This window comes from Podarcis vaucheri (assembly GCF_965113315.1).
Source record: "Podarcis vaucheri genome assembly, chromosome: 7".
Taxonomy (NCBI): domain Eukaryota; kingdom Metazoa; phylum Chordata; class Lepidosauria; order Squamata; family Lacertidae; genus Podarcis; species Podarcis vaucheri.
In genome coordinates this window covers 21,798,803-21,825,474 of record NC_138765.1, presented here as the reverse complement: position 1 = coordinate 21,825,474, position 26,672 = coordinate 21,798,803, and the positions used below count along the sequence as shown (strand labels likewise).

General features: G+C 46.4%; 1 protein-coding gene across 1 annotated transcript; it reads left to right on the top strand.

Annotated features, from left to right (window-relative positions):
• Positions 1-2,764: 2,764 nt before the first annotated feature.
• LOC309537063 (IgGFc-binding protein-like) lies at positions 2,765-26,660 on the top strand. The gene is made up of 14 exons (XM_082231459.1): positions 2,765-2,828; positions 5,791-7,026; positions 9,341-9,681; positions 16,352-16,925; positions 17,284-17,888; positions 18,296-18,863; positions 19,726-20,312; positions 20,931-21,504; positions 21,925-22,124; positions 22,584-22,725; positions 23,268-23,608; positions 24,114-24,687; positions 25,046-25,650; positions 26,059-26,660. The coding sequence occupies exons 1-14, from the start codon at positions 2,771-2,773 to the stop codon at positions 26,644-26,646; spliced, it is 6,993 nt and encodes a 2,330-aa protein (XP_082087585.1). The 5' UTR covers positions 2,765-2,770; the 3' UTR covers positions 26,647-26,660.
• The last annotated feature ends 12 nt before the right edge of the window (positions 26,661-26,672 follow it).

Genomic DNA, 26,672 nt, shown 5'->3' with positions numbered 1-26,672 from the left:
TACTGAGAGCCAGTGTGGTGTAGGGGTTAAGAGCAGTGGACTCGTAATCTGGTGAACCGGGTTCGCGTCTCCGCTCCTCCACATGCAGCTGCTGGGTGGCCTTGGGCCAGTTACACTTCTTTGAAGTCTCTCAGCCCCACTCACCTCACAGAGTGTTTGTTGTGGGAGAGGAAGGGAAAGGAGATTGTTAGCCGCTTTGAGACTCCGTAAAGGGAGTGAAAGGCGGGATATCAAATCCAAACTCTTCTTCTTCTTCTGCTTGCAAATATGAAGGCAGGAAGGCAGGGTCTGGCTGAGGACAGTGCCCCATAAGCTCTAGTCTCCATACCCCATTAACTTACCCCATATATACCCACTCAACCACTTCAATCGGCAGAATTCTCACTTTTACAGGTGCCGCGTAATACTCACACCACATCTGTAAGAACTTGATTGTTTACTGTGGCAGCACTGAAACGTTGGAACTCCTTGCCTATTGATATCAGGCAGACTCCTTCACCGTATTCTTTTGGGTGCCTGCTGAAGATACTATTATTTAGGACAGTGTTTTTCAACCACTGTTCCGCGGCACACTAGTGTGCCGCGAGATGTTGCCTGGTGTGCCATGGGAAAAATTAAAAAATTTGAAAGATTTTTTTTTTTAAAAAAAAGTCAAATTTTCGATTGGGGCGCCGTCCCCGGAGGGAGGCGGGCGAGTCGGGCGGCGAGAGGCGGGGTGGCGGCGGCGAGGAGAGGCCGCCCAGCGCGGGGCTCTCGCCGTCTGCCTGCCTGGCTGCCTGCGAGCTCGGCGGGCAGCGCCTCCGTCCGCAGCGCCCGCCTCACGGCTCTCATTCCCTGCCCCTTCCCAAGCTCACCCAGCCAAGCCACGCTCTCCTTCCTGCCTCGCTTTGCTGCCTCCTCCCCCCCACCCCCAAAGCTTGGAGGTTCCCCGGCGCCGGCCCGCAGGTTTGACCCCCTTCTCACACCTGTTCACGCTCCTTGCACGGAATGGGGCGGATGGGGAGGAACGGGGCTCGCCGCAGCCTCCGCTCGCCCTCCCCCCCTCCGCCGGCGGTCCCGTGATTCTTGGCTTTTTGGCGGTTGGCACAGAAGGAAGGCAAGGGGGAGGGGAAAAGGCCCAGGTTGCGCACTGAATAAAGTATTTTATAATTTTTCATATTTCTGTTTACTTACTATTTCATAATAAAGTAATTATAAAATACTTTCTTTGTGTTTATTTGATTCCTATTAAAGAGAATTACTTTATATATAGTCAATATAGGCACAGAGTTAATTTTTTAAACATTTTCTAATGGTGGTGTGCCTCGAGATTTTTTTCATGAAACAAGTGTGCCTTTGCCCAAAAAAGGTTGGGAAACACTGATTTAGGAAAGCCCGTCCAGTTTGTATGAGTTTTAATTTGTTTTAGGCTATTTTATTGTAGTCTTAACTTTCTGTATGTCTTAAATCATGGTTGTATTTTTTAAAAAGTAATAATTCTGTTGCTTTATATTTTATCTTTTCTGTAAACGCCTTTGAGGTCTTTTTCTACAATCAAGGGGTATATATATATATATATATATATGCTTTCGTAGATTTTCACGGGTACAGGAATGCAGGTTTTGGTGTCTTCGGGTGTCTTCCCGTGTAAGAGTCGGGGTGTCTGTGCGACGTTTCGACGAGGTCTCACTCGTCATCTTCAGGCTGGTGCTTTCGGCTTCTTGTTATCCAGCTGGAAAACCAAGGGGTCTATGAAATACCCTGCAAAGTCTGCCCAGCCACGTACATTGGACAAACAAACAGACGAATAAATGCACGTATCGCAGAACACAAGAATGCCGTCAAAAAAGAAGAAAAAACTTCCTCTCTTTTCCAACACATGAAAGAAACAGGACACGAAATTAATTTTGCAGATTCCAAATTGCTCTTTAACATGGAACATCACCACAAGAGAATAATCATGGAAGCCATCGAGATAGAGAAACACCCTCACAACATGAACAAGCGTGACGACACGTCCCGCCTGCCAGACATCTGGAAATTAGCCCTCCCCACAAAAACCGACACCAGAACCAGAGGCACACAGAACGCCGTCACCAATCAACCACACCAGACCCAAACCCAGACCCTCTCCACAGACATATTACAGACTCCATCCAGTAGCCAAACTATAGTGGCACCTCCGGATGCTGCATCCCCCTGCAATCCCTACACAGATCTGGCTGGCACAAGGCACAAAACCACAGCTCGCCCCTATACACGAAGCCAAGCCAGAGCACAACTAAATGCAGCACAGCCATCTTCTCAGAAAAACTCTTCACAAGCTCAAGAGGTCAAGACACGAAAGCTTTAGCCACTAATCTACACTTAATGACCCACCCAGTGGTATTCAGAATATCACTCATGAAATCACCCAAGATATCCCTCAAGTAATTAAGGAACAAAAGAAGAAAAGGCACACTAATCTAGGAACTTCCTCTCTGCCCAGAACGTTGGAGGCTATACACCACACCCCTCAACAGTATTTATAGGAACTCAAACACCAGACTCTGCTCTGTTCCAGTAACAAGAAGCCGAAAGCACCAGCCTGAAGATGACGAGTGAGACCTCGTCGAAACGTCGCACAGACACCCCGACTCTTACACGGGAAGACACCCGAAGACACCAAAACCTGCATTCCTATACCCGTGAAAATCTACGAAAGCATATATATATATATATATATAATGAAATAATACTAAAATAAATAATATCCAAACACGATTTCTTCTCTCTCTTTCCTTGTCCAGCCATGGGGAGGACAAGCTTCTTCCTCATCTGCCTTTGGGTCTGGAGCTCAGCATTCTGGGGTGAGTATTAATGAGAATGGAGGCAATGGCTTCGAACTGAAGAAAACAGGTGGGAGAACAATATGCTTTTGTAATTAGAAGGCAAATAATATTTCTCTCTCTCTCCCAATGGCCTGACAGGCACCTGGGAGCTTCCAAGAGCTCAACTGAGAAAAGAAAATGGGGTGATGGAGGTATAGGGAAAACAGGGAGGCTGCTCAGTTTTCTAGCAGATAAATGTGAGTCAGGGGCATAGCAGAGAGGGCTTACTGGGGTGAGCATCCCAGGAACATTTTTCTTGGGAGTGTGCTGCTTATGCCACCCTCCCTGAGCCAGCCCTCCACTATGGAGCTGACTTGGGAGGGCGGTGGGAGGAGGACATGACAGCCATGCACCCTTTGATCCCAGGCCCTCACAGGTGAGTCTGGGATCAAAGGGTGCACTGCATCCTTCTCACGCCACCCTCCCTGAGATCCCAGCCTCGCAAAGCACTGCAGGGCCAGGTGCACTTTGCAAAGCTGGGATCATTCCAGCCTTGCAAAGTAGCTCAGGGCTGGTGTTGCTCTGGCTCAGGCTGGGCTAGTGCATGGCAGCTCTGTTTGCCCATCACACTCTGCCCCCCGAAATGTGTGCCCCCCAGTCACTGGCGGAGGAAGGTGAGGGTGGGTGGGGGGCACCGCCTCGGGTGCCATCCCTGGGGGAGGGTGACAAAATCCTCTGGGCGGATCGGTGGAGCGGCGCTCGCCCCCCTGCCACTGCTGTGATCGTGGTGGCGGGTTTGCGGCAGCAGTGCTGTGCACGGATCGCAGCAGCAGTGCCACGCGTGGACAGCAGCAGTGGTGCCATGTGCAGTTTGCGGAGGTGGGATCGTGGCAACGCCCTCGTGGGCAGATCGCCCAGCCCCTACCACTCCGGATGCCGTAGCCAGTAGCTATGCCCCTGCCCCGAATGATATGAAAACACGCTCCACCACTGACGTGAGTATCTGGTAGAAGAGGAGAACTTGGTTGCAGAGGAAATGTTTGCTGGAATGTTTCAATTTTTTTAAAAATTTTTTTTATTGGTTTTCCACAGTTTTTATAGACACAAACAAAACACACTACAAACAAACAAATACACAAACAAACATGTATAATTTCATATCCCTTTTTTCTTAAACCTTACTTCGCTGACTTCCCCATACCTCCCCTTTCTACATCCCAATTTCCAAACTTGTTTCAGCAAATTCTAGCTTTAAATTTTATCAATTTTCTCCCTTATTCTTTCCTTTTACTTAATCTTTTACAGCTGTAAACCCCTTTTCCTAGAACCTCGACATTTTAGCTTTCATTAATTTTACAATGCTTCTTTAGATAGATTTTAAATTTCTTCCAATCTTCTTCCCCCGTCTCTTTCCCCTGGTCACGGATTCTGCCCGTCATTTCAGCCAGTCCCATATAGTCTATCACCTTCATCTGCCATTCTTCCAGAGTGGGTAGATCTTGAGTGTTTGCTGGAATGTTTCAGGAGGAAAGAGGAAGGCTGTGGTTTAAGGATAAAACATTTGCAGAAGATCCCAGGTTCACTACCTACAATCTTCAGTTAGGGGTTTGACAGAACCCTCTTTCTTTCTTTCTTTCTTTCTTTCTTTCTTTCTTTCTTTCTTTCTTTCTTTCTTTCATTTTCTTTACGAAACAGATGCTTTTTTAAAAAAGAAAAACCTGAAGAAAAGAAGAAAAAGTGAAAAAAGAAAATAGTATACCGCTATTACAATTGTTAACAGTTAAAAATGACCATTTTTAACCTACTGCCTTTTGTATAAATGACTTCCAAATTTCAGTACAGTGGTGCCTCGCAAGACGAAATTAATTCGTTCCGCAAGTTTTTCCTTCTTGCGTCTTTTTTTGCTAATAATAATAATAATAATTTTTATTTATTTATACCCCGCCCTCCCTGGCCAGAGCCAGGCTCAGGGCAGCTAACACCAATAAAATCACAGTAAAACCCCAATTTAAAATACAGGTTAAAATGCAATTTAAAATGCAGCCTCATTTTAAAGTAGCTGATAAATCAAGACCATAAGGGGAGGAAAACATAAGGGTCAGACCGAGTCCAAACCAAAGGTCAGGCGGAACAGCTCTGTCTTGCAGGCCCTGCGGAAAGATGTCAAGTCCCGCAAGGCCCTAGTCTCTTGTGAAAGAGTGCTGGGGCCAGTGCTGACCCTGGCCCTAGTTGAAACCAATCTAACCTCCTTGAGACTCAGGACCTCCAAAGTGTTGCTATTTGTGGACCTTAAGGTCCTCCGTGGGGCATACCAGGAGAGGCGGTCCCATAGGTACATGGGTCCTAGGCTGCATAGGGCTTTAAAAGTCAAAACCAGCACCTTAAACCTAGGTAGAAAAAAGGTGCTGGAACTCACTCAGTAGACCAACCCCAGAGCCAAATGAGGATCTCTTTGGGTACTGGGGAGAGTCTCCTTGCTAGCCAGAGACTTGTTGAGGCTCCTCAGCTGTGGCATGGGGAGCCTTCTGTGCCTCAGCTGAGCAGCTTACTGAAGCCCCATGCTCCTCTGGCTCACGTCTAGATGTAGGATAGAGAAGGGTGTGTGAGCAGGCGTAGAAACTGGCCTACTGTGGAAGGGTAAGATGTACATTTGCTGCTCTGCCCACCTTTGCCTCTGGCCCAGCCCAGCCTGCCCTGGGGCCCTCAGAAAGTTGCCTAGAATGAAATGTGGCTCTTACAAATCCTTAGAAATGAACACATGAGAAATTGATGTGGACCAGAGCCATCCATTTCTACCTGAGTGGGAGTACACAGCCCTTGTCCTGGCTAGATGAAGACCTGGACGAGAGCATTCATTTTAGGGGGCAAGGGAATACATTGAGAGGTTGATATTGCAAACAGAAGGCTGGAGGAGACTGAGATCATTCTAACTCAGCATGTCTAACCTTACAACATCCTTTACCACCCTCTTCTTCACTCTCTTTTCTGCCTGCCCTTATAGTTACCTGCCTCGGTAGGAGCTTTGGGACACATTTTGCCACCTCCTTTATGCAGAATTTTGACCAGCAAGGCAAGCTTGAAGTGCAGATCATCGCTTACTCTGACTCGACCACCGTGACAGTCTCTGTCCCTTGTGAAGGCTGCCCGCAGGAAGAGAACTTTGAAAGAAGGCTCACTGTCGATAAGGGGAAGATGGTGCAAGTTGAGCTCCCAAATTTTGTGGAAATCATCGGCAGCAAAGTTTTCTCTAGCGTTGTCCAGATCCAGTCCGACAAAGATGTGTCGGTGGTATCCTTGAGCTCCAAGCCTTACAGCACAGAAACTGCTCTGCTCTACCCTGTGAGCAGTTTAGGGACTGAGCATTATGTTGTGGGTCCTGCCATAGGCCCTACAGGATATTTACAAGAGTTTGCTGTCTTAACCACCCAGGGACCTAATGTGGTCGTTATCCACCTGACGAACCCAGTGACCTTCAATGGGCAAACATACACCACAGGAAGTAAACTGAGTGTGACACTAAATGCTTTCACTGGAGTCCAGTTGCAAGGAAAAGGTGATCTCTCCGGCACTAGGATTGTTTCTCAGCTACCAGTGGCTGTCCTGTCCGGCCATGCCTGTTCGTGGAGGTACACTAAATGCAACCATGTCTTTGAGCAGCTCCTGCCCGTGTCCAACTGGGGGAAGACGTTTGTGGCCCCTCCTATACCTTGGCAGACCAAAACTGACACCCTTTATGTCTCAGCATCCCAAGCCACCATCCTGAACTACCAGATGGGTACATCAAAGCAGACGATAAGTCTGGGAGGTGGGCAGATCCAGCAGATTCAGATCTCACCCCAAACCCCAATCTACCTCTCGGCCGATGTTCCAGTACAGGTGCTCCTCTATAGTAATGGTGGGAGCACCCAGTCTTTTAGCTATGACACCTTCTTGATAGGGATTCCAGACATTGAAAGTTACAGCCTCTCGTACAATGTGAATGGGCAAGTCGGCTTTCAGAACTCTATTCTTTTGGTGGTGAAGAGTTTGGAGACTGGTGGTCTCACGGTGAATGAGAATCTTCTGAGCGGAGTGAAGTGGAGTCCAGTTCCTGGCTCAGAGTACTCTTGGGGGAGCTATGACCTGCCAGATATACTTGTGCCCTACATAGTGGCAAACCCCCTGTCCCATTTTTGCGTCATCAGTGTGGGCATTGCAAATATGAATGGCTATGGGTCGTGTGGTGCCGGCAGAGACCGTAAGTAGAAGGTTCCAAAGCTTATCCATGTGTTTGATGTCTTTTTATCCTGCTTTTAAGACAAGGAATAATAATAAAATACATGAGGGCTCTGACACCCATTAGACAAAGAAAGGGAAGCAGAGGGAAAAGTTAGAAAGGGCAGACTGGTTCTGCAAGGTAAGAGCAAGGTAAGGAGTTACAAGAGAGTGCTTATATCCAGTTCAGAACAGGCACATCTTCCCTTGCTAGCAGTGGCAGCCAGAGTCCATTGGGACTGGTGGAGACAGAAGGCAGAGAGGCCAATAGTAGGTGGAGTTGAATCAATAACAGGTGGGGCAAGCTAACTCGAGGTTAGTCCCCATCCTTCTCGCTTCTGAGTTATACAAATGCTACACTGAGAGTAAGGAGGAAGGTGACACTCAGAGCCATCCTCTGGACTAGATGCAATTAGGAATGGAGGCAAGTGGAAGCTGGCTGAGGGCAGACTCAGGTTGGCGGGGCAATGACCCTTGTGCCCCACTAGGTCAGCCTCCACTCTAGTGTTCTTTCTTCAATAGCAGTTGAAGGCTTTTGTTCCTTCGGCAATGGTTGGGGTTAGGGTGTCTTTCTGTTCCATTCTGCAGTTCCAGGACCACAGATAGGTAGAGCTGAGCACAGTGGTACCTTGGTTGTCTAATGGCTTGACTCCTGAACACATTGTCTCCTGAATGCCGCAAACCTGGAAGTAGGCGTTCCAGTCTGCGAACGTTTTTTGGAAGTCAATCATCTGACGCGGCTTCTGTGGCTTCCAATTGAGTGCAGGAAGCTCCTGCAGCCAGTCGGAAGCCACGCCTTGGTTTTCGAACAGTTCCGGGAGTCAAACGGACTCCCAGAATGGATTACCGTATTTTTCGCCCTATAAGACACACTTTTTCCCCTCCAAAAATGAAGGGGAAATGTGTGTGCGTCCTATGGGGCAAATGCAGGCTTTCGCTGAAGCCTGGAGAGCGAGGGGGGTCGGTGCGCACCGACCCCTCTCGCTCTCCAGGCTTCAGGAAGCTATCCGCTAGCTGTGGGAGACCCAGCTCTCCCAGGGCTAGCGGAGAGCTTGCCTGCACCCAGAAGCTTGGGGCGCACTGAGCTCTGCACGCCCCAAGCTTCGGGATTAGCGCAGCGGTCCGCTAGCCCTGGGAGAGCCGTGCGGCTCTCCCACGGCTAGCGGACTGCTTGCTGGCACCCAGAAGCTTGGGGCGCGCTGAGCTCTGCACGCCCCAAGCTTCGGGATTAGCGCAGCGCACCTGGGGGGGGGATAAAAATTGTTTTCCTTTATTTCCCCCCAAAAAACTAAGTGCGTCCTATGGGCCGGTGTGTCCTATGGGGCGAAAAATACGGTAAGTTCGACAACCAAGGTGCTATTGTATGCTTTAAGGTAGGGAGTGGGGAAGCAAGCACCCGTTGCTTCTTTGGCTGATTGATGGGGCCAGCTTGGTCTCCCCCCTGCCTTGACTTTCTTCCTGGCATGCAGGGGCTACAGCCTCTCAGTAGCCTCAGGACCCTTCTGTTACCAATTTCCAGAAGACAACTCAAAAAGCTTGTACCCTATGTGGGGATTCATGCTGCAGAGAGTGGGAGGACATTCAGAAGTGGGTAGCATCCCCCTCAGCACTGAAATGGCTACACATACAGCTGTGGGACCCCTGTTGCCAGTGCCAGGTTCATGAGGGAGGGCAATTCACTTGGGCTTCTAATCTCAGTCAATGCCCCCTTTCAGAGTAAGAGGGAAAAGAAATGTCTTCTGTTTAAATCAGGGATGAGGAATCTGTGTCCCACCAGGTGTCAAGGGGCTCCAGTTCCCTTCATGCCTGACCATTGGCCTTGCTTGTTATGGTTGATGGGACTTTGAGTCCAAAACCATAGAGAGGGCCAAAGGTTCCCCATTCCTAGTATAAACAACGCCTAGTCTCACTAAGAAGGAGCAGCACTAGGGGGCAATGTGGTGCAGCTATCAGTCATTGATTGTAGACCTATAGTAAGATTTAAGAGATTTGACCCCATTTGCTTGCAATAATTTTTATTCTCCTCATTTATTTTAAAAATAATGCTCATAATTTTGAAAGCAACTGAGTTTAGGGATAGTAGATGAAGCAACGTGCACTACGGCATCCAAGTTAAAAAGTTTCCATTGTTGCGATAATATTAATCAGCATGATTAATTTAATAGTTTCAAGATCTGAAAAAGTGTTTGAAACTAAAAATATGAAGCTTTGCTAAATCTTCAAAGTGGTAGCAAACTTTGTATGAATTCTAATTGGTTCAGAGTGCTGGCAAATAACTTCTTCCCTCCTGTCCTTAGCTGAACCAGAACTCACCTGTAGCAATGTGCTGTGCCGTAGAGGCATGGTGTGCAAGATGATAAATGGTCAACCGCACTGTGTGCCATCCTCTAATGCTACCTGCTGGGCAATGGGTGACCCGCACTACAACACTTTTGACGGACGCAAGTATGACTTCCAAGGCACTTGCACCTACACTTTTGTCAAGACACGTGATGAAACCTTTGGACTCCCATCTTTCCATATCTTTGCCAAGAATGAAAACCGGGGGAACAAAGCTGTGTCCTATGTGACCGTTGTGACAACTGAGGTTTATGGGTATACCATCACCATGACCAGATCAGAAATTGGTTTTGTACAGGTGAGTGATGATCGATTCAGAGTTGATTCAGAAGGCAAGGTCAATGCCACTTTCGAGTCCATGATGGCCATGTGAGCTGATGGTTACTGCACATGTTCAAGTTGTAAAACAAAAGACTGGTGAATTTTTTAAATTTTTTTTATAAGATATTTATTAAGATTTTCAAAGTATTACAAAATAAAAAAGAAAAAAACAAAAAAAAAACCAAAAAAAAAAGTTAAAATCAACTCCATCTTTCCATTACTTATTTTTCATTAGCTTATTTCCCGGAGCTCCTCACGCCTCCCTTTTTTGTATTCCAATTCGGTTTGTTGGTTCAGCAAATTCCTACCCTCTTTGTTTATCCTAGTCTTTAATTTTAAAATATTATGACATTAAATTTTTGCCTAAAAAATCCATTTTTCATATTCCCTTATAATACAGCTGAAAACCGCTTAATTTCTATCCAACATCATTCTAACATTCATCAATTTTACAATATTTCTGTAGATAGTCTTTAAATTTCTTCCAATCTTCTTCCACCGACTCTTCTCCCTGGTCTCAGATTCTGCCAGTCATTTCCGCCAGTTCCATATAGTCCATCACCTTCATCTGCCATTCTTCCAGAGTGGGTAGCTCTTGTGTCTTCCAGTACTTTGCAATAAGTATTCTTGCTGCTGTTGTGGCATACATAAAAAAAGTTCTGTCCTTCTTTGCCACCAATTGGCCAACTATGCCCGGGAGAAAGGCCTCTGGTTTCTTCAAGAAGGTATATTTAAATACCTTTTCCATTTCATTATATATCATCTCCCAGAAAGCCTTAATCCTTGGGCACGTCCACCAAAGGTGAAAGAATGTACCTTCAGTTTCTTTACATTTCCAACATTTATTATCAGGCAAGTGATACATTTTTGCAAGCTTGACTGGGGTCATGTACCACCTGTAAATCATTTTCATAATATTCTCTCTTAAGGCATTGCATGCCGTAAACTTCATACCTGTGGTCCATAACTGTTCCCAGTCAGCCATCATTATGTTATGTCCAACATCCTGTGCCCATTTAATCATATCAGATTTCACCGTTTCATCCTGAGTATTCCATTTCAACAGCAAGTTATACATTCTTGACAAATTCTTAGTTTTGGGTTCTAACAGTTCTGTTTCCAATTTTGATTTTTCCACCTGAAAGCCAATTTTCTTGTCCAAATTGTATGCCTCCATTATCTGATAATAATGAAGCCAGTCTCGCACTTTGTTTTTTAGTTTCTCAAAACTCTGCAATTTCAGTCTATCTCCATCTTGTTCCAAAATTTCCCAATATTTCGGCCATTTGACCTCCATATTGAGCTTTTTCTGAGCTTTCGCTTCCATCGGTGACAGCCACCTTGGGGTTTTATTTTCCAATAAGTCCTTGTATCTTATCCAAACATTAAACAGTGCTTTCCTGACAATATGATTTTTAAATGCTTTATGTGCTTTGACCTTATCATACCACAGATATGCATGCCATCCAAATACATTGTTAAAACCTTCTAAATCCAAAATGTCTGTATTTTCAAGAAGTAGCCATTCTTTCAACCAGCAAAAAGCTGCTGATTCATAGTAAAGTTTAAAGTCTGGCAGGGCAAATCCACCCCTTTCCTTTGCATCAGTTAATATCTTAAATTTTATTCTGGGCTTCTTGCCCTGCCAGACAAATCTAGAAATATCTGTCTGCCACTTCTTGAAACAGTCCATCTTGTCCACAATTTGCAATGTTTGAAATAAAAACAACATTCTAGGCAATACATTCATTTTTATTGCAGCAATATGGCCTAGCAGTGAAAGCTTCAAATTTGACCAAATTTCTAAGTCTTTTTTCACTTCCGTCCAACATTTTTCATAATTGTCTTTAAATAAGTTCCCATTTTTGGCTGTCATATTAATCCCCAGGTATTTCACTTTCTTAACCGCTGTCAAGCCTGTCTCATTCTGAAACCTCTCTCTCTCAATCGGTGTTAAATTTTTCTCTAAAACCTTGGTTTTTTACTTATTCAGTTTAAATCCTGCTACCTGACCAAATTCTTGAATTAATTCTCAAACCCTTTTAGTACTAGATTCTGGCTCCTGTAGCGTCAATACTAAGTCATCTGCGAATGCTCTTAATTTGTACTGTTTAGCTCCAACCTGTATACCTTTAACCCGCTGGTCCCTTCTAATCATGTTCAGCAAAACCTCCAGGACCGATATAAAAAGCAATGGGGAAATTGGGCAACCTTGTCTTGTCCCTTTTTCTATCTTAAATTCTTCCGTCGCCACATTATTTACAATTAGTTTAGCCTTTTGTTCCGAATAAATTGCACTTATACCGTTTTCAAAACCTTGGCCTACCCCCATCCCCTGTAGGTTCTTCTTCATAAAACTCCAAGAGATATTATCAAAAGCTTTCTCCGCGTCCACAAATATCAAAACTGCTTTAGTATTTATGTTCCCTTCTAGTTTTTCCAGAATATCAATTATATTCCTCAAATTGTCAGACAAGTGTCTTCCTGGGAGAAAGCCCGCTTGGTCTTTATGAATCTCTTCCATCAACACTTTTTTCAATCTCTTGGCCAAAATGTCTGCAAAAATTTTGTAATCCACATTAAGTAATGATATGGGCTGAGTCTTTTCAGTCTCTGTTTTCGGTATAAGTGTAATGTACGTCTCTTTCCAGGACTCTGGTGCCCTTTCCCCTTCCAATATTTCATTGCAGACTTCCTTTAAAGGCTGTATTAACCACTCTTTCAAGGATCTATAATATCTAGAAGTCAGCCCATCCGGTCCTGGAGGTTTGCCCAATTGCATGTTTTGGATGGTACCTTCTACTTCCTGTTCAGTTATTTTATAATTCAACATTAATTTACTTTTTACTTTCTTGAGAGATTTTTTGTAATCCATTTATCTTCAGAAATCGGTCTATGTCCATTTCTTTCTGTGGCCCTTGTGTGTATAGTTGTTTAAAATACCTCTGGAAACAGTTTCTAATCTCAGTTGGGTTGTGTATGTTCTTTCCTTCCACTTCTAAATTTGTGATAGTATTTAATTTTTGTCTTTTTTTCATTTGCCAGGCCAGCAATTTCCCACATTTATTAGCTGATTCAAATGTTTTTTGTCTCATTTGTTTAATTTTCCATTCTATTTCCTGATTCATCATTTCCATATATTGTACTTGGTATAACTTTATTTCTCTCAAAATCTCCTGCGACTTTGGTATTGCTCTCAATTTCTTCTCACTTTCTTTTATTTCCCCCAAAATTTTATCTTTCTTCTCATTTTGGCTTCTCTTCTTCATTACATTCTGTTGTATCAGGAACCCTCTCATGACAGCTTTGCTTGCGTCCCAGATTACTCTTTTTTCCACATTGGTGCTCATATTTATCTCAAAATAATCTCTCAAGGTTTTTTTGGCCTTCTTAAGCACTTCTTCATCTCTAAATGTGTCATTCATCCTCCATCTAAAGGAGCCAGTTGGTGTTAGTTTCATTTCCATCTTAACAGCGTTATGGTCGGAGCAGGTTTTTGGGCAGATTTCCACTTTTCTTGTCTTTGGTGCCATTCCTCTAGTTACCCATACTTGGTCAATTCTAGTCCATGTCATCTTGGCTTCAGAAAAGAAAGTTCCCTCTCTTCCCAAGGGATTCTTTGTTCTCCAAATATCGACTAAGTCCAAGTTGTCTGTCATCTCGAAAAATGTTTTCGGTAGTCTACCATCCTTGGTGACTACCTGTCTTTGTGCCTTATCCATATTTGTAGATACTACTCCATTCATGTCCCCCATCAAGATCAGATTATAGTCCAAATAGTCCATTAAGGTCTCATGCAACTTTTTAAATAATTCAGATTTCCCCTCATTCCGTGCATAAATTCCTACTATCAAAAATTTCTCTCCTTGAACTTGAATTTCAATTGCCACAAATCTTCCTTGATCGTCTTTAAAAATAAATTTCGGTGATAGTCTCTCCTTTGCATAAATCACAACTCCTCTTTTTTTAACTTTATCAGATGAAATAAACTCCTGTCCCAATCTCTTGTTAATCAATACTTTCCTGTGTAGCCTTATCACGTGTGTTTCCTGTAAGCAAATCAAGTCCAATTGTTCCTTTTTTAGTAAATGAAAAACACTTTTTCTCTTCCGAGGAGGATTGAGACCATTACAATTCCAACCTAACAGTTGCAGAGCCATGATGGGGTTACTTCGCTTTACCTCCAACTGCGCCAATTGTTTGTTCTTGTTCTGTCGGTGGTGTCACTTTCTCTGGACCATGCAATCCAAAAGATAAGTTTGCTATATCTAGTATTCCTTTTTCCAGTGCTTTTGGCTCTTCTCCGGATTCCGCTTCTTTCTGTAGATCTTCTCCGTGGTCCTTCAAAAACCTATCTTTGTCCTTGACTAATCTTATTTTTATCTTTCTTCCTTTATATTTAAAGGGCAGGCCTTGAGGGAATTCTCATCTAAAGATGATTCTATTACTTCTCAACAGGGCAACCAGATCTCCGTAGTTAAGCCTTAAGTCCAAAAGATGTTTTGGGATGTCCTTAAATATCTCCACACTTCAGTCGTAAATTTCTAAAGTCTTTTGGTAATGCAGATTCAAGATTTTGTCTCTCTCCTCTTTTGTTCGAAGGGTAATCAAACAGTCTCTCACCTTGTTCTTCCTTCCTCCTCTTCCAAGTCTAAATGCACTCACTATCTTAAATTCTTCCTTCCCCAAATCCTGTTGCCAAAAATCTGCAAACTCCTGCGTAAGAAATTCAGTCAAGTTATCTTTCTCAAGCTCTGGTACAGCCCTGATTCTTAAATTTCTTTGTTTCTCCTTCAATTCAATCATAGACAGTGTCAAACTGTGGTCCTCGAGTTGCCTATAAATCGGTGGTATCTTCTCTTGAGTGGCAGTTGCTATATCTTTTGCTTCTTCGGCTGTTTTCAGGTCAAAGCAGATTCCTGTAACAATTTTTCAATAGACTCTGTGTTCGTATTCACCTTCTGTCCCAAATTATTAATGCTTGTAGTGTTTTGGTCAATTTTAACTGATGCTTCAGCTACTTGTTTATTTGTTTCAGCTACTTGTTTAGTTAAATTTTCCAAAGATTCATTAATTTTCCCTAGTGCCTGAGCCAAAACGTCTTCGGATGACATTACTTTTAATTTAACATTTGGAGGTGCAGCCCCTGGTAATCCAGATGGTCCAGAAGTGCCAGATGTTGAAGCTCTTCGCTGTGACGCAGTCCGATAGGGTCTGCCAGACCTAGTAGTTTTTTCCTGAGTCAATTCTAACTTTCCTCTTCCATCTGCCATAACACTCTCATGGGAGTCCAAGGTCGATCCTACGGCTAGAATTTGTTTTGGAATGGAAAATTCCCCTAGCCCAGTTGTTATTGTAGCAATGTCAAACCTCCTCTAGGGGGACACAGTAGCAGCCAAAGCTTGCAACTTTAAGAAAAGAAAATAGTCTTTATAAGTCTCCCAATTCACAGGGAAACAACAGTTTCAGTTGCACTTAATCAGTTACTTTAAGCAGTTACTTTAAAGCCAGGAGAAGTCCAGAAACACTGTATCTCTCTTGCAGAGTTAGCTGTCAAAAGTCCTCTGCTTACCGATAGTGCTTTTCACAGAGCGGCATTCCTTGTCTCAGGGCAGTCCATCCCAGGCCCTAAGTGGTGGATTTTAGCTTCCTTTCCCTCTTTTTTTTGCAGATAAACACAGTTCGAACCTTTGCCCCCTCCTCTCCTGCAATCCGGAGGGGAGATCACTTTCCTGATGTTAAGATTTAAGTCTTTTTTCAAACGTCTTTCAGAGTTTCCGCTTACAGTCTCTTTGCTTTGATCTGTTTGCAAGAAAGGAAGGCAGACTTCCTGTTTATACCTTCCCGCTTCGGTGCCGAATTAAGTTATTTTCCCGTTTAAATCCAATTTAATCCTAATCATGGGTAATTACTTTCGAAGTCAGATTGTCCCAGGAAAAAGTCAGTGCTCTCCGATAACGGCTGTGTGGCTTCACTCCGCGGAAGAAGCAGTCGACTCTCAGCACCGCACCACTCACCCCGTCTCGCTACGGAGCCCTTAAACGGGTCCCTTCACTGTTTGGGGGGGCGCAAAAGGTCCGCCGAGTCCCCACGTTCACAGGCTTCACCCGCCTGTGATTTTTGAAGGGTCCCCTCTTCACCGCAGCGGTCAGACCCGATCCCGCGGAGCTGGTCCCTCAGAAGCTTAGAGGGAATCTGCCATTACCGATGACGCCAACCCTGAAGTCCTCACTCGACTGGTGACATTTTTAGGCACTGCCATCTTGACTTTTGAGACATCTTTACATATAAGCCACCAGCAAATTTGTACCTGGCATTGCTAGGGAAGCAGTAGAAACCAAAGGATCAGTGCAACTTCTAAAGGTTCCTTTCATGATTCAAAATGCCAGCCACTCATATCCAAAGAAAGAGGAAAACCTGCTCATGGATCTCAGGAACAAACATGTCCAATTTGGTTCAAATCCATGAAGTTTTTTAAGGTTCATGGCATCCAGATGGTGTCCAATCGTATCAAAAAACAGCCAAAACTTGTAGCCCAATAGATGGAGAAGCAGGCTTAGCTTAGCTTAGTTTAGTTTAGCATCTGCTGCTACACATGAGCAAATGGTGATTTTACCCTCTCGTATCTTTCTTCCTCTATAATACAGGTCAATGGTATCCGGGCACACTTGCCCATTTATCTGAAGGATGGGAACTTGCAAATTTTGCAGGTTGGCACCTCTGTCATACTTTCCACTGACTTCCAGCTGAAGGTATCTTACGACTGGAGTCACCATCTCCGTGTCACCATCAGCAGTGCTTATCAGGAGGCTGTCGGTGGCCTATGTGGGAATTATAACGAGAATCCCAGCGATGACTTCGAAACCCCTGCAGGCACCACAGCCCCTAACATCCCGGCCTTTGGTGAAAGCTGGCAGGTGACGACTATTGGCAGCCTTTGCTGGCATGATTGCAATGGGCCATGTAAGTCTTGCGAATCCGATCAGGCCCAGAAGTATGAGTCAGAGGCCTACTGTGGTCTGCTAACCAAGGTTTCCAATGGCCCCTTTGCTTTTTGCCATGCCAAGGTGCCCCCCACAATCTACTTTACAAACTGTGTGTTTGACGTCTGCTCCACCGAAGGCAACAAACAGTCCTTGTGTGATGCCCTGGCAGCCTATGCCGATGCCTGCCAGAGCGAGGGAGCCCAAATTGGTGACTGGAGAAGGGACTCTGGATGCTGTGAGTATGCAAAGCAAGGAAAAGAAGGGGATGAACTAACTGAAGGGGGCCTTGTTTCAGATGGGAGTCTTAAAGGTGAGCGGTCTCCTAAATAACAAGCCACCGTTCCCAGGATTCTCTGGGGGAAATCATAATTCTTAAAGTGGTCTAAAAGTGCTATGAATGCATACTGGGGATGTGATCCAATATAAATGCACAGTAGTGCACTCAGTGTAGGAACTGGCTGGCAGGGCAGAAGACCAGGCTCTCATTCTCAAGATTTGTATTCGGAATCCACCTGCTGTGTTAGTCCATGTTGCCAGTAGGGTCAACATAATATCACCACTGTGACCCACCCAACCCCTTCTCTTCCCTACAGACCTGGACTGCCCTCCGAACAGCCAGTACCAAACCTGCGGAACAGCCTGCCCAGCCACCTGCATGGATGACCAAATTCAAGGGCCAAAGCTCTGCCCAGCTGTGTGTGTCGAAGGCTGCCAGTGCCTTGAGGGTTTTGTGCTGAGCCAAGGATCATGCATCCCCAAGAGCAGCTGCGGTTGTCTGTACGAAGGGCGCCCCTATGCCCCCAATGAGGCTTTCTGGGCGGATGACATGTGCCAGAAGCGTTGTGTGTGCAACCCGACCAGGAGGGTGGTGGAGTGTGCAGCTAGTGCTTGCAAACCAACGGAACGGTGCCAAGTGGTCAAAGGCGTGCGGGGATGCTATCCGACTGGGAACAGCACCTGCTCTGCATCCGGGGATCCCCACTACTTGAGCTTTGACAAAAAGAGATTTGATTTCCAAGGGCCCTGTGCCTATGTGCTTGCTGAGGTTTTCAACGGACCCCTGGAACTGGAAGGCTTCAGCGTCTATGTTCAGAATGAATACCGGGGAAATACTGCTGTGACCTGGACCCGGAGTGTTCAAGTCAACGTCTATGATGTTGAGATTATAGTCAGCAGGCAACATCCCGGCAAAGTCTTGGTGAGTCTGGCTAACAGTGGGATATCATTATGGTTATGATTAGTCCCTCTGGTGCCATTTGCAGAGGACTGTTGTGTTGTGGCCACTGTCCGCTGGCTGACAGCCAACAAAAACTAATTCTGACCACATCCTCCTCCCTATTAAGTTGTGGAAGGACCACACTGGGGCATATACCACTGGGAGTTTGGGTTTCCAACCAGGCAAGAGCACTCAAGGGGGGTGCAAATCGGGGGCTAGGTGTGTGAACGCAGAAAGGTCAAAGGTGTCAGATAGAGACTTGCACGGCCACACTAGACCCCTGGACTGGAGTTTGCCACACCTCCTGTTGAGATTATGGGGGTGGGAAACAAGAGCTCCAAATATCCTTTTCATTTTTTCAACTGCAGCATCTTCTCCTGTCTTCCTAGGTCGAAGGCTTGCTCACCTTCCTTCCCTATAGTGCAGCTGGAGGAAGAATCAAGTTATATAGGAGGGGCCAGGATGCTGTGATTGAGACTGACTTTGGCCTCGTGGTGACCTTTAACTGGGACAGCAAGGTGTCAGTCACAGTGCCCAACACCTATGCCGACATTCTGCGTGGCCTGTGTGGAAACTTCAATGGGAACCCTGAAGATGATGCCCTTGTGCCTGGGAGCATTCTCATTCCCGATAGGCCAGTATTTGGCGGCAGTGGAATTGAGAATATTGACCCAAAATGCAAGGAGATAGTGGACCCCAAATGCCCAGGGATAGAAGAATTAGCTGCCCAGCAGCGTGCAGCAGGCCAGGAATGTGGGCTTATTGTGGCCAAGGATGGGCCCTTCCGGGAGTGCCACGGCCAGGTTGACGAAGAGGGCGCCTTCCAAGATTGCATTTACGACTATTGTTTCTACAAGGGACGCTATGCCTTCATGTGTGCGGCCATCGCCAGCTATGCCGCAGACTGCCGAGCTGTTGGGGTCACCATATACCCCTGGAGGTCTGCAACCTTCTGCCGTGAGTGCTCCATTGTTTGAAGCTGTTCCTGCTAGGAAGGTCAAGTTCATTTCCAGCAGGGTCTAGGGGCAGATAATGAGAGGAGGGAACAGTGCAGATAAAAGAACAGTTTAGAAACAGGGGAGAAGGAATGAGAGAAGAAAGACTCTCCAAGTCCACCAGACAGACTTTCATCATCTCCCTTCTATGTTTCCCTTTTAACAAAGAAATCATGCTCAAATTGTCTATATAAACGCACACGCTCACATGTTTAGTCAAATAAATGTCTTGCCCAGGCTACAGGGCTTAGACAGATCCAAGCAACCATCCTTTAAAGTTGCAAAAGTTCATAGTTCAATTCAAAATACAGTGTGCTCTCTGCTGGAAAAGTGTGACAGGAAGAAGAAGATTCCGCTTTCTATTGTTCCCCCTCCTGCCAGAAAAGGTGAGAGAATATGATATCATGCCATCCCCTGTTTGTGACTCTAGCAACCATGACCTGTGATGTGGCTGCACATCGATCCTCTCTTAGCGATGATGACAGGATTTGTAGGGAGCGAGGCAGGGAGCTCAACAGTAGTTGGACCCAGAAACAATGAGAAACGGAGACAACAAATTTTAGTTTTCTCCCCATCCTCCTCCTTGCAGGGTTTTACGGGGCAACACAAAGACTTAGGGGAAGCAGGTTGGCAGCTATTGCCACCCACTGCAATGGCTGGAAGTAAGAAGACACTCAGGTGGGGCTGCGTAAAGCCAGGCCGAGTTTGGTGGGGCAGGTCCATATTGTCCTGAATGGACCAGCCTCTACTGCTTTGTAGATGCAAGATTTGCACGAGACCACTAAAGCATAACACTGCCTAACCTCTCTGTTTTGCACTTGCAGCCCTACCCTGTCCGCTCAACAGTCACTATGAACATTGCGCCAAGGGCTGTGACCAGACCTGCAGCAGCCTGCAAGTCCCGCCTCGATGCCCGGAGAAGTGCGAGGAGGGCTGTGTGTGCAATGAGGGCTTCGTCAGGAGCACTGACACTTGCGTCCCTATGTCTGAGTGTGGCTGCTTCTACAAGGGACGCTACTATCCAGCCTTGGAAGATTTCTATCCAACTTGCGAGGAACGTTGCAGGTGCCAGGCTGGTGGAAATGTGATGTGTGTTACTGCTCCCTGCACCCCCAATGAAGAATGCAAAACGGTGGAAGGGTACCGCAAGTGCCACGCAGTTGGAAATGCCACCTGCTCGGTGGTTGGTGACCTCTATCTGTCCTTCGATGGCCGAATCATTAACTTCCAGGGCACCTGCACCTATGTCTTAACCAAGCTGCAGAAGCCAACCCAGAGCTTGAAACCCTTAGTTGTTATTGTCAAGAATGAGCCTTGGGGCAATGGGGAGATCACACTTCCCACGATGGTCTATGTGGAGGTCCTTGACAAGCAGCTTGTTTTGCTGAGGAACAACTGGGGAGTAGTGCTGGTGAGTCTCTTCATGCTGCTAAATCGACAAGCTTGGTGGGGTGGGCGTTCATCTCCTACTCACTCTGTAACCAGGATCAGGCCACCCGCTAATCATCCTGAGATATTTGCCTATGGGTTAGAAGATTGTTTTGGAGATGATTTGCTCATCATCCTTCTTTTAGGGCCAGAGTAGAAGCAGTAGTTTTCACACACATAACTACTGTGTGAATGGTTCTAAGAATTCAACTGCAGGCTCGGGAGCACGATCCAAGTTTGCACCCTGATGGGTAAATATGTGCAGTAGGGAAGCCTTACACATCATCATAATCACCCCCACGCACTGCTAAACTTTCAATCTGAATAATCCCCTCCCAGTGTTTGCTCCTTGCATTGGAAAAGAGATCCCATTTGAGTGAATGGAAGCTTTCCTTATCTAGCCCAACAGCTGCAGATGACCAATCCTGTTTCGGGACTATGACAAAGAGCCTACCTCTCTCGCCGAGGTCCATTCCATATGAGCTTCCAATATATTTTCAAGTAGCCAGCTGCTAATTGTGTGAATGGCATCTTGGCTAGATTGGCCCTTATTCTGCATAGCACACCTTATTCAGTAGGCCAATCCCCTTTATTTCTCCAGGTGGATGGAGTATTGCAGCGCCTACCTGTGAATCTTTTGTATGGGCGTCTCAGAATCTTTCAGCACGGGCTCAGTATCACAATAGACTCCACCTTTGGCTTTGCACTGACCTACGACCTGTATTCCCACGTGAGGGTCACTATTCCCAGCATCTACCAGGACCACGTAGGCGGCTTGTGTGGGAACTACAATGGAGACCAGAGTGACGATCTCCAGCTCCCTGATGGCACCGTGGTCACTGATGTGAATGAATTTGGTGCCTCCTGGAAAATTCCAGTTGTTGGCGTACCCTGCACGGATGGGTGTGGTGCAGAGGGCTGCTCAGTTTGTGCGGAGGAGAAGAAAGAAGCTTTCAAACAGCCCAGCTCCTGTGGGCTCCTCACTGCATCCAATGGTCCATTCAGTGCGTGCCATGCCATAGTGAACCCCGAGCCATATCTGGACAACTGCATCAATGACCTGTGTGTAGGAGGTGGTGACCAACAGATCCTGTGCCAGAGCCTCCAGAGCTACATGAAAGCCTGCCAGGAGGCCAGGGTCACTATTGAGCCTTGGAGAAGTGCAACCTTCTGCCGTGAGTACCAAGAGAACCTTGATTCTGCTTTCCCTTCTTTCCAGTGGTGGTTGGTACCCACTGAGACAGGCAAGGCACAAGGCAAGGAGACTAGGAGTAAGTGGTGCCTGAGGCAATGACGGGCAGAGCCATTGCCGACTTGTTGTAAGTAAAAAGGTGTTGTAAGCAAGCAAGGACCACTTGGGGGCTGACTGAGGTTGTTGGGCTAGCATCTTATCATCTCTAACGGATCAACCTCCATTGCTTCCTTCCACTTGTCCAAGGGGTAAATCTCATTGGTGCTGTGACCTGGTCTTTTTGTTGACTAGCATTGCTCTGGCCAGCACCACATATACCCATTCAAAGCAGGCAGGTTTAATTCTGCTGCTTCTGCTATATGCAGGACCCCCCGATTAACCCTCTGTGTCCCTTTTCTTGCAGCCGTGACTTGCCCTGCCAACAGTTATTATACCACTTGTTCCAACATCTGTGAAACCAACTGTGCTGGACTGACTGACCACATTCGATGCCCGGAATACTGTGTCGAGGGCTGCCAGTGTGATCCTGGCTTCTTCTTTGATGGCCTGAAATGCATCTCCTTGGATGAGTGTGGCTGCTTTGAGCGTGGCAGATATTTCCCGGTATGTGGAGAGGGAGGCAGTGGTGGTGATGGGGATAGTATTGGATTGCCTATACACAACCCTTTTTGTCAGGCATCTCTAGTTAAACTAAGGAATTCACTCCCACAAGAGGCAGTGATGACCATTAACTTGAATGGTTGTGAAAGAGGATTAGATATATTCCCAGAACAGAAATCTATCCATGGCTATTAATCACAATGGCTAGCTTCTATCTCTGCTGCTGGAGCAAGAATGTTGTTGTACTCAGCTGTGGCTTGCAAACTTCCTATAGGGCTTCTTGTTGGCCACCATGGGAACAGAATTCTGGTCTCGATGCCCAGTGGCCACATCAAGCCTGGCTCGTCTTACGTTTTCAATGGTGGTTTCCTTTACTATGGAAATCTTTCTTTTTCAAGTGGTCCTAGGCTGTGTTCTCTGACGCTTTCCCCCTGTATACCAGTGTTATCTCTTGATCCCTAGCCTAATGAACCCGTGGTGCTCAATGACTGTAAGGAGAAATGCATCTGCACTGCAGCTGGAGGGTTCAGGTGTGAGGCCATCACTTGCCAAGGAGAAGAAACTTGCGAGGTGATCGATGGCGTCATGCAATGCCACAAGAAAGGTGACTTGTGATGATTACTTTTCTAAATGAACAGAGGGATTTTTGGATTCCCTGTATTCTCTTGGATTCATGTGAAATAGGCAAGGAGTGCTGGGTATTATGAATTCAGCCCTCCACTGGTGGCAACGGGCACTTCCTTTGAAACGTAAAAAGCACTTTCAGAGAGGCAGTATTTGTCAAGACTATAGCAGCACATAGAGACAGAATTGAACGTTCCCTCCCCACGGTTCCAGAACTGTGTTGGCCTCCTCAATGCTGCTGTGAAGGGAACAGTGATTCATTGTAATCTTATAGCAAGTTGTGAGAGATGAGACCCCCTCATCTGTTTGCTTGCAGAATTATTAAATTATTATTCTCTTCTTTCATTTTTAAAGTAGGGTTTCCAATTTTGAATCCCTGGATTTAGGGATATTAGATGCAATAGTGTATCAGAAGTTAGATACCTGATATTCTTTCAATAATATTAATAATGATGATGTAGGAAGCTTTCCCTCAACTCCAATAGGTTTACAGACAACTAACTTTCTCCCTCCTGTCCTTAGTTGTACCACCACCCAGCTGTACCATTGTAAAGTGCCGAAGAGGAATGTTGTGCAAGATGATAAATGGTCTACCGTACTGTGTGCCATCCTCTAATGATACCTGCTGGGGTATGGGTGACCCACACTACAACACTTTTGACGGACGCAAGTTTGACTTCCAAGGCACTTGCACCTATACTATTGTCAAAACACGTGCTGAAAGCTTCAGACTTCCATCTTTCCATATCTTTGCCAAGAATGAAAACCGGGGGAACAAAGCAGTGTCCTATGTGTCCGTGGTGACAACTGAGGTTTATGGGTATACCATCACCATGACCAGATCAGAAATTGGTTTTGTACAGGTGAGTATTGATCGGTTCAGGGTTGATTCAGAAGGCAAGTTCAATGCTACTTATGAGTGCATGGCGGCCATGGAGCTGATGGTTACTGCACATGTTCAAGTTGTAAAACAAAGATTGGTGACATTTTTAGGCCCTGCCATCTTGACTTATGAAACATCTTTACATATAAGCCACCAGCAAATTTGTACCTGGCATTGCTAGGGAAGGAGAAGAAACCAAAGGATCAGTGCAGCTTCTAAAGGTTCCTTCCATGATTCAAAATGCCAGCCACTCATATCCAAAGAAAGAGGAAAACCTGCTCATGGATCTCAGGAACAAACATGTCCAATTTGGTTCAAATCCATGAAGTTTTTTAAGATTCGTGGCATCCAGATGGTGCCCAATCGTATCCAAAAATAGCCAAAACCTGTAGTCCAATAGAAGCTTAGCTTAGTTTAGCTTCTGCTGTTACACATGAGCAAAAGGTGATTTTACCCTCTTGTGTCTTTCTTCCTCTGTAATACAGGTCAATGGTATCCGGGCACACTTGCCCATTTATCTGAAGGGTGGGAACTTGCAAATTTTGCAGGTTGGCACTTCTGTCATACTTTCCACGGACTTCCAGCTGAAGGTATCTTACGACTGGAGTCACCATCTCCGTGTCACCATCAGCAGTGCTTATCAGGAGGCTGTCGGTGGCTTATGTGGGAATTATAACGAGAATCCCAACGATGACTTCGAAACCCCTGCAGGCACCACAGCCCCTAACATCCCGGCCTTTGGTGAAAGCTGGCAGGTGACGACTATTGGCAGCCTTTGCTGGCATGATTGCAATGGGCCATGTAAGTCTTGCGAATCCGATCAGGCCCAGAAGTATGAGTCAGAGGCCTACTGTGGTCTGCTAACCAAGGTTTCCAATGGCCCCTTTGCTTTTTGCCATGCCAAGGTGCCCCCCACAATCTACTTTACAAACTGTGTGTTTGACGTCTGCTCCACCGAAGGCAACAAACAGTCCTTGTGTGATGCCCTGGCAGCCTATGCCGATGCCTGCCAGAGCGAGGGAGCCCAAATTGGTGACTGGAGAAGGGACTCTGGATGCTGTGAGTATGCAAAGCAAGGAAAAGAAGGGGATGAACTAACTGAAGGGGGCCTTGTTTCAGATGGGAGTCTTAAAGGTGAGCGGTCTCCTAAATAACAAGCCACCGTTCCCAGGATTCTCTGGGGGAAATCATAATTCTTAAAGTGGTCTAAAAGTGCTATGAATGCATACTGGGGATGTGATCCAATATAAATGCACAGTAGTGCACTCAGTGTAGGAACTGGCTGGCAGGGCAGAAGACCAGGCTCTCATTCTCAAGATTTGTATTCGGAATCCACCTGCTGTGTTAGTCCATGTTGCCAGTAGGGTCAACATAATATCACCACTGTGACCCACCCAACCGCTTCTCTTCCCTACAGACCTGGACTGCCCTCCGAACAGCCAGTACCAAACCTGCGGAACAGCCTGCCCAGCCACCTGCATGGATGACCAAATTCAAGGGCCAAAGCTCTGCCCAGCTGTGTGTGTCGAAGGCTGCCAGTGCCTTGAGGGTTTTGTGCTGAGCCAAGGATCATGCATCCCCAAGAGCAGCTGCGGTTGTCTGTACGAAGGGCGTCCCTATGCCCCCAATGAGGCTTTCTGGGCGGATGACATGTGCCAGAAGCGTTGTGTGTGCAACCCGACCAGGAGGGTGGTGGAGTGTGCAGCTAGTGCTTGCAAACCAACGGAACGGTGCCAAGTGGTCAAAGGCGTGCGGGGATGCTATCCGACTGGGAACAGCACCTGCTCTGCATCCGGGGATCCCCACTACTTGAGCTTTGACAAAAAGAGATTTGATTTCCAAGGGCCCTGTGCCTATGTGCTTGCTGAGGTTTTCAACAGACCCCTGGAACTGGAAGGCTTCAGCGTCTATGTTCAAAATGAATACCGGGGAAATACTGCTGTGACCTGGACCCGGAGTGTTCAAGTCAACGTCTATGATGTTGAGATTATAGTCAGCAGGCAACATCCCGGCAAAGTCTTGGTGAGTCTGGCTAACAGTGGGATATCATTATGGTTATGATTAGTCCCCTCTGGTGCCATTTGCAGAGGACTGTTGCGTTGTGGCCACTGTCCGCTGGCTGACAGCCAACGAAAACTAATTCTCACCACATCCTCCTCCCTATTAAGTTGTGGAAGGACCATACTGGGGCATATACCAGTGGGAGTTTGGCTTTCCAACCAGGCAAGAGCACTCAAGGGGGGTGCAAATCGGGGGCTGGGTGTGTGAACGCAGAAAGGTCAAAGATGTCAGATAGAGACTTGCACGGCCACACTAGACCCCTGGACTGGAGTTTGCCACACCTCCTGTTGAGATTATGGGGGTGGGAAACAAGAGCTCCAAATACCCTTTTCATTTTTTCAACAGCAGCATCTTCTCCTGTCTTCCTAGGTCGAAGGCTTGCTCACCTTCCTTCCCTATAGTGCAGCTGGAGGAAGAATCAAGTTATATAGGAGGGGCCAGGATGCTGTGATTGAGACTGACTTTGGCCTCGTGGTGACCTTTAACTGGGACAGCAAGGTGTCAGTCACAGTGCCCAACACCTATGCCGACATTCTGCGTGGCCTGTGTGGAAACTTCAATGGGAACCCTGAAGATGATGCCCTTGTGCCTGGGAGCATTCTCATTCCCGATAGGCCAGTATTTGGCGGCAGTGGAATTGAGAATATTGACCCAAAATGCAAGGAGATAGTGGACCCCAAATGCCCAGGGATAGAAGAATTAGCTGCCCAGCAGCGTGCAGCAGGCCAGGAATGTGGGCTTATTGTGGCCAAGGATGGGCCCTTCCGGGAGTGCCACGGCCAGGTTGACGAAGAGGGCGCCTTCCAAGATTGCATTTACGACTATTGTTTCTACAAGGGACGCTATGCCTTCATGTGTGCGGCAATCGCCAGCTATGCCGCAGACTGCCGAGCTGTTGGGGTCACCATATACCCCTGGAGGTCTGCAACCTTCTGCCGTGAGTGCTCCATTGTTTGAAGCAGTTCCTGCTAGGAAGGTCAAGT

Excerpts from the sequence above, each read along its gene's own strand:
- LOC309537063 (XM_082231459.1), top strand. The coding sequence starts at position 2,771 with ATGGGGAGGACAAGCTTCTTCCTCATCTGCCTTTGGGTCTGGAGCTCA. Across the intron at positions 7,027-9,340 it reads GTGTGGTGCCGGCAGAGACC|CTGAACCAGAACTCACCTGT; the intron begins GTAAGTAGAAGG and ends TCCTGTCCTTAG. Across the intron at positions 25,651-26,058 it reads AACATCCCGGCAAAGTCTTG|GTCGAAGGCTTGCTCACCTT; the intron begins GTGAGTCTGGCT and ends CTGTCTTCCTAG.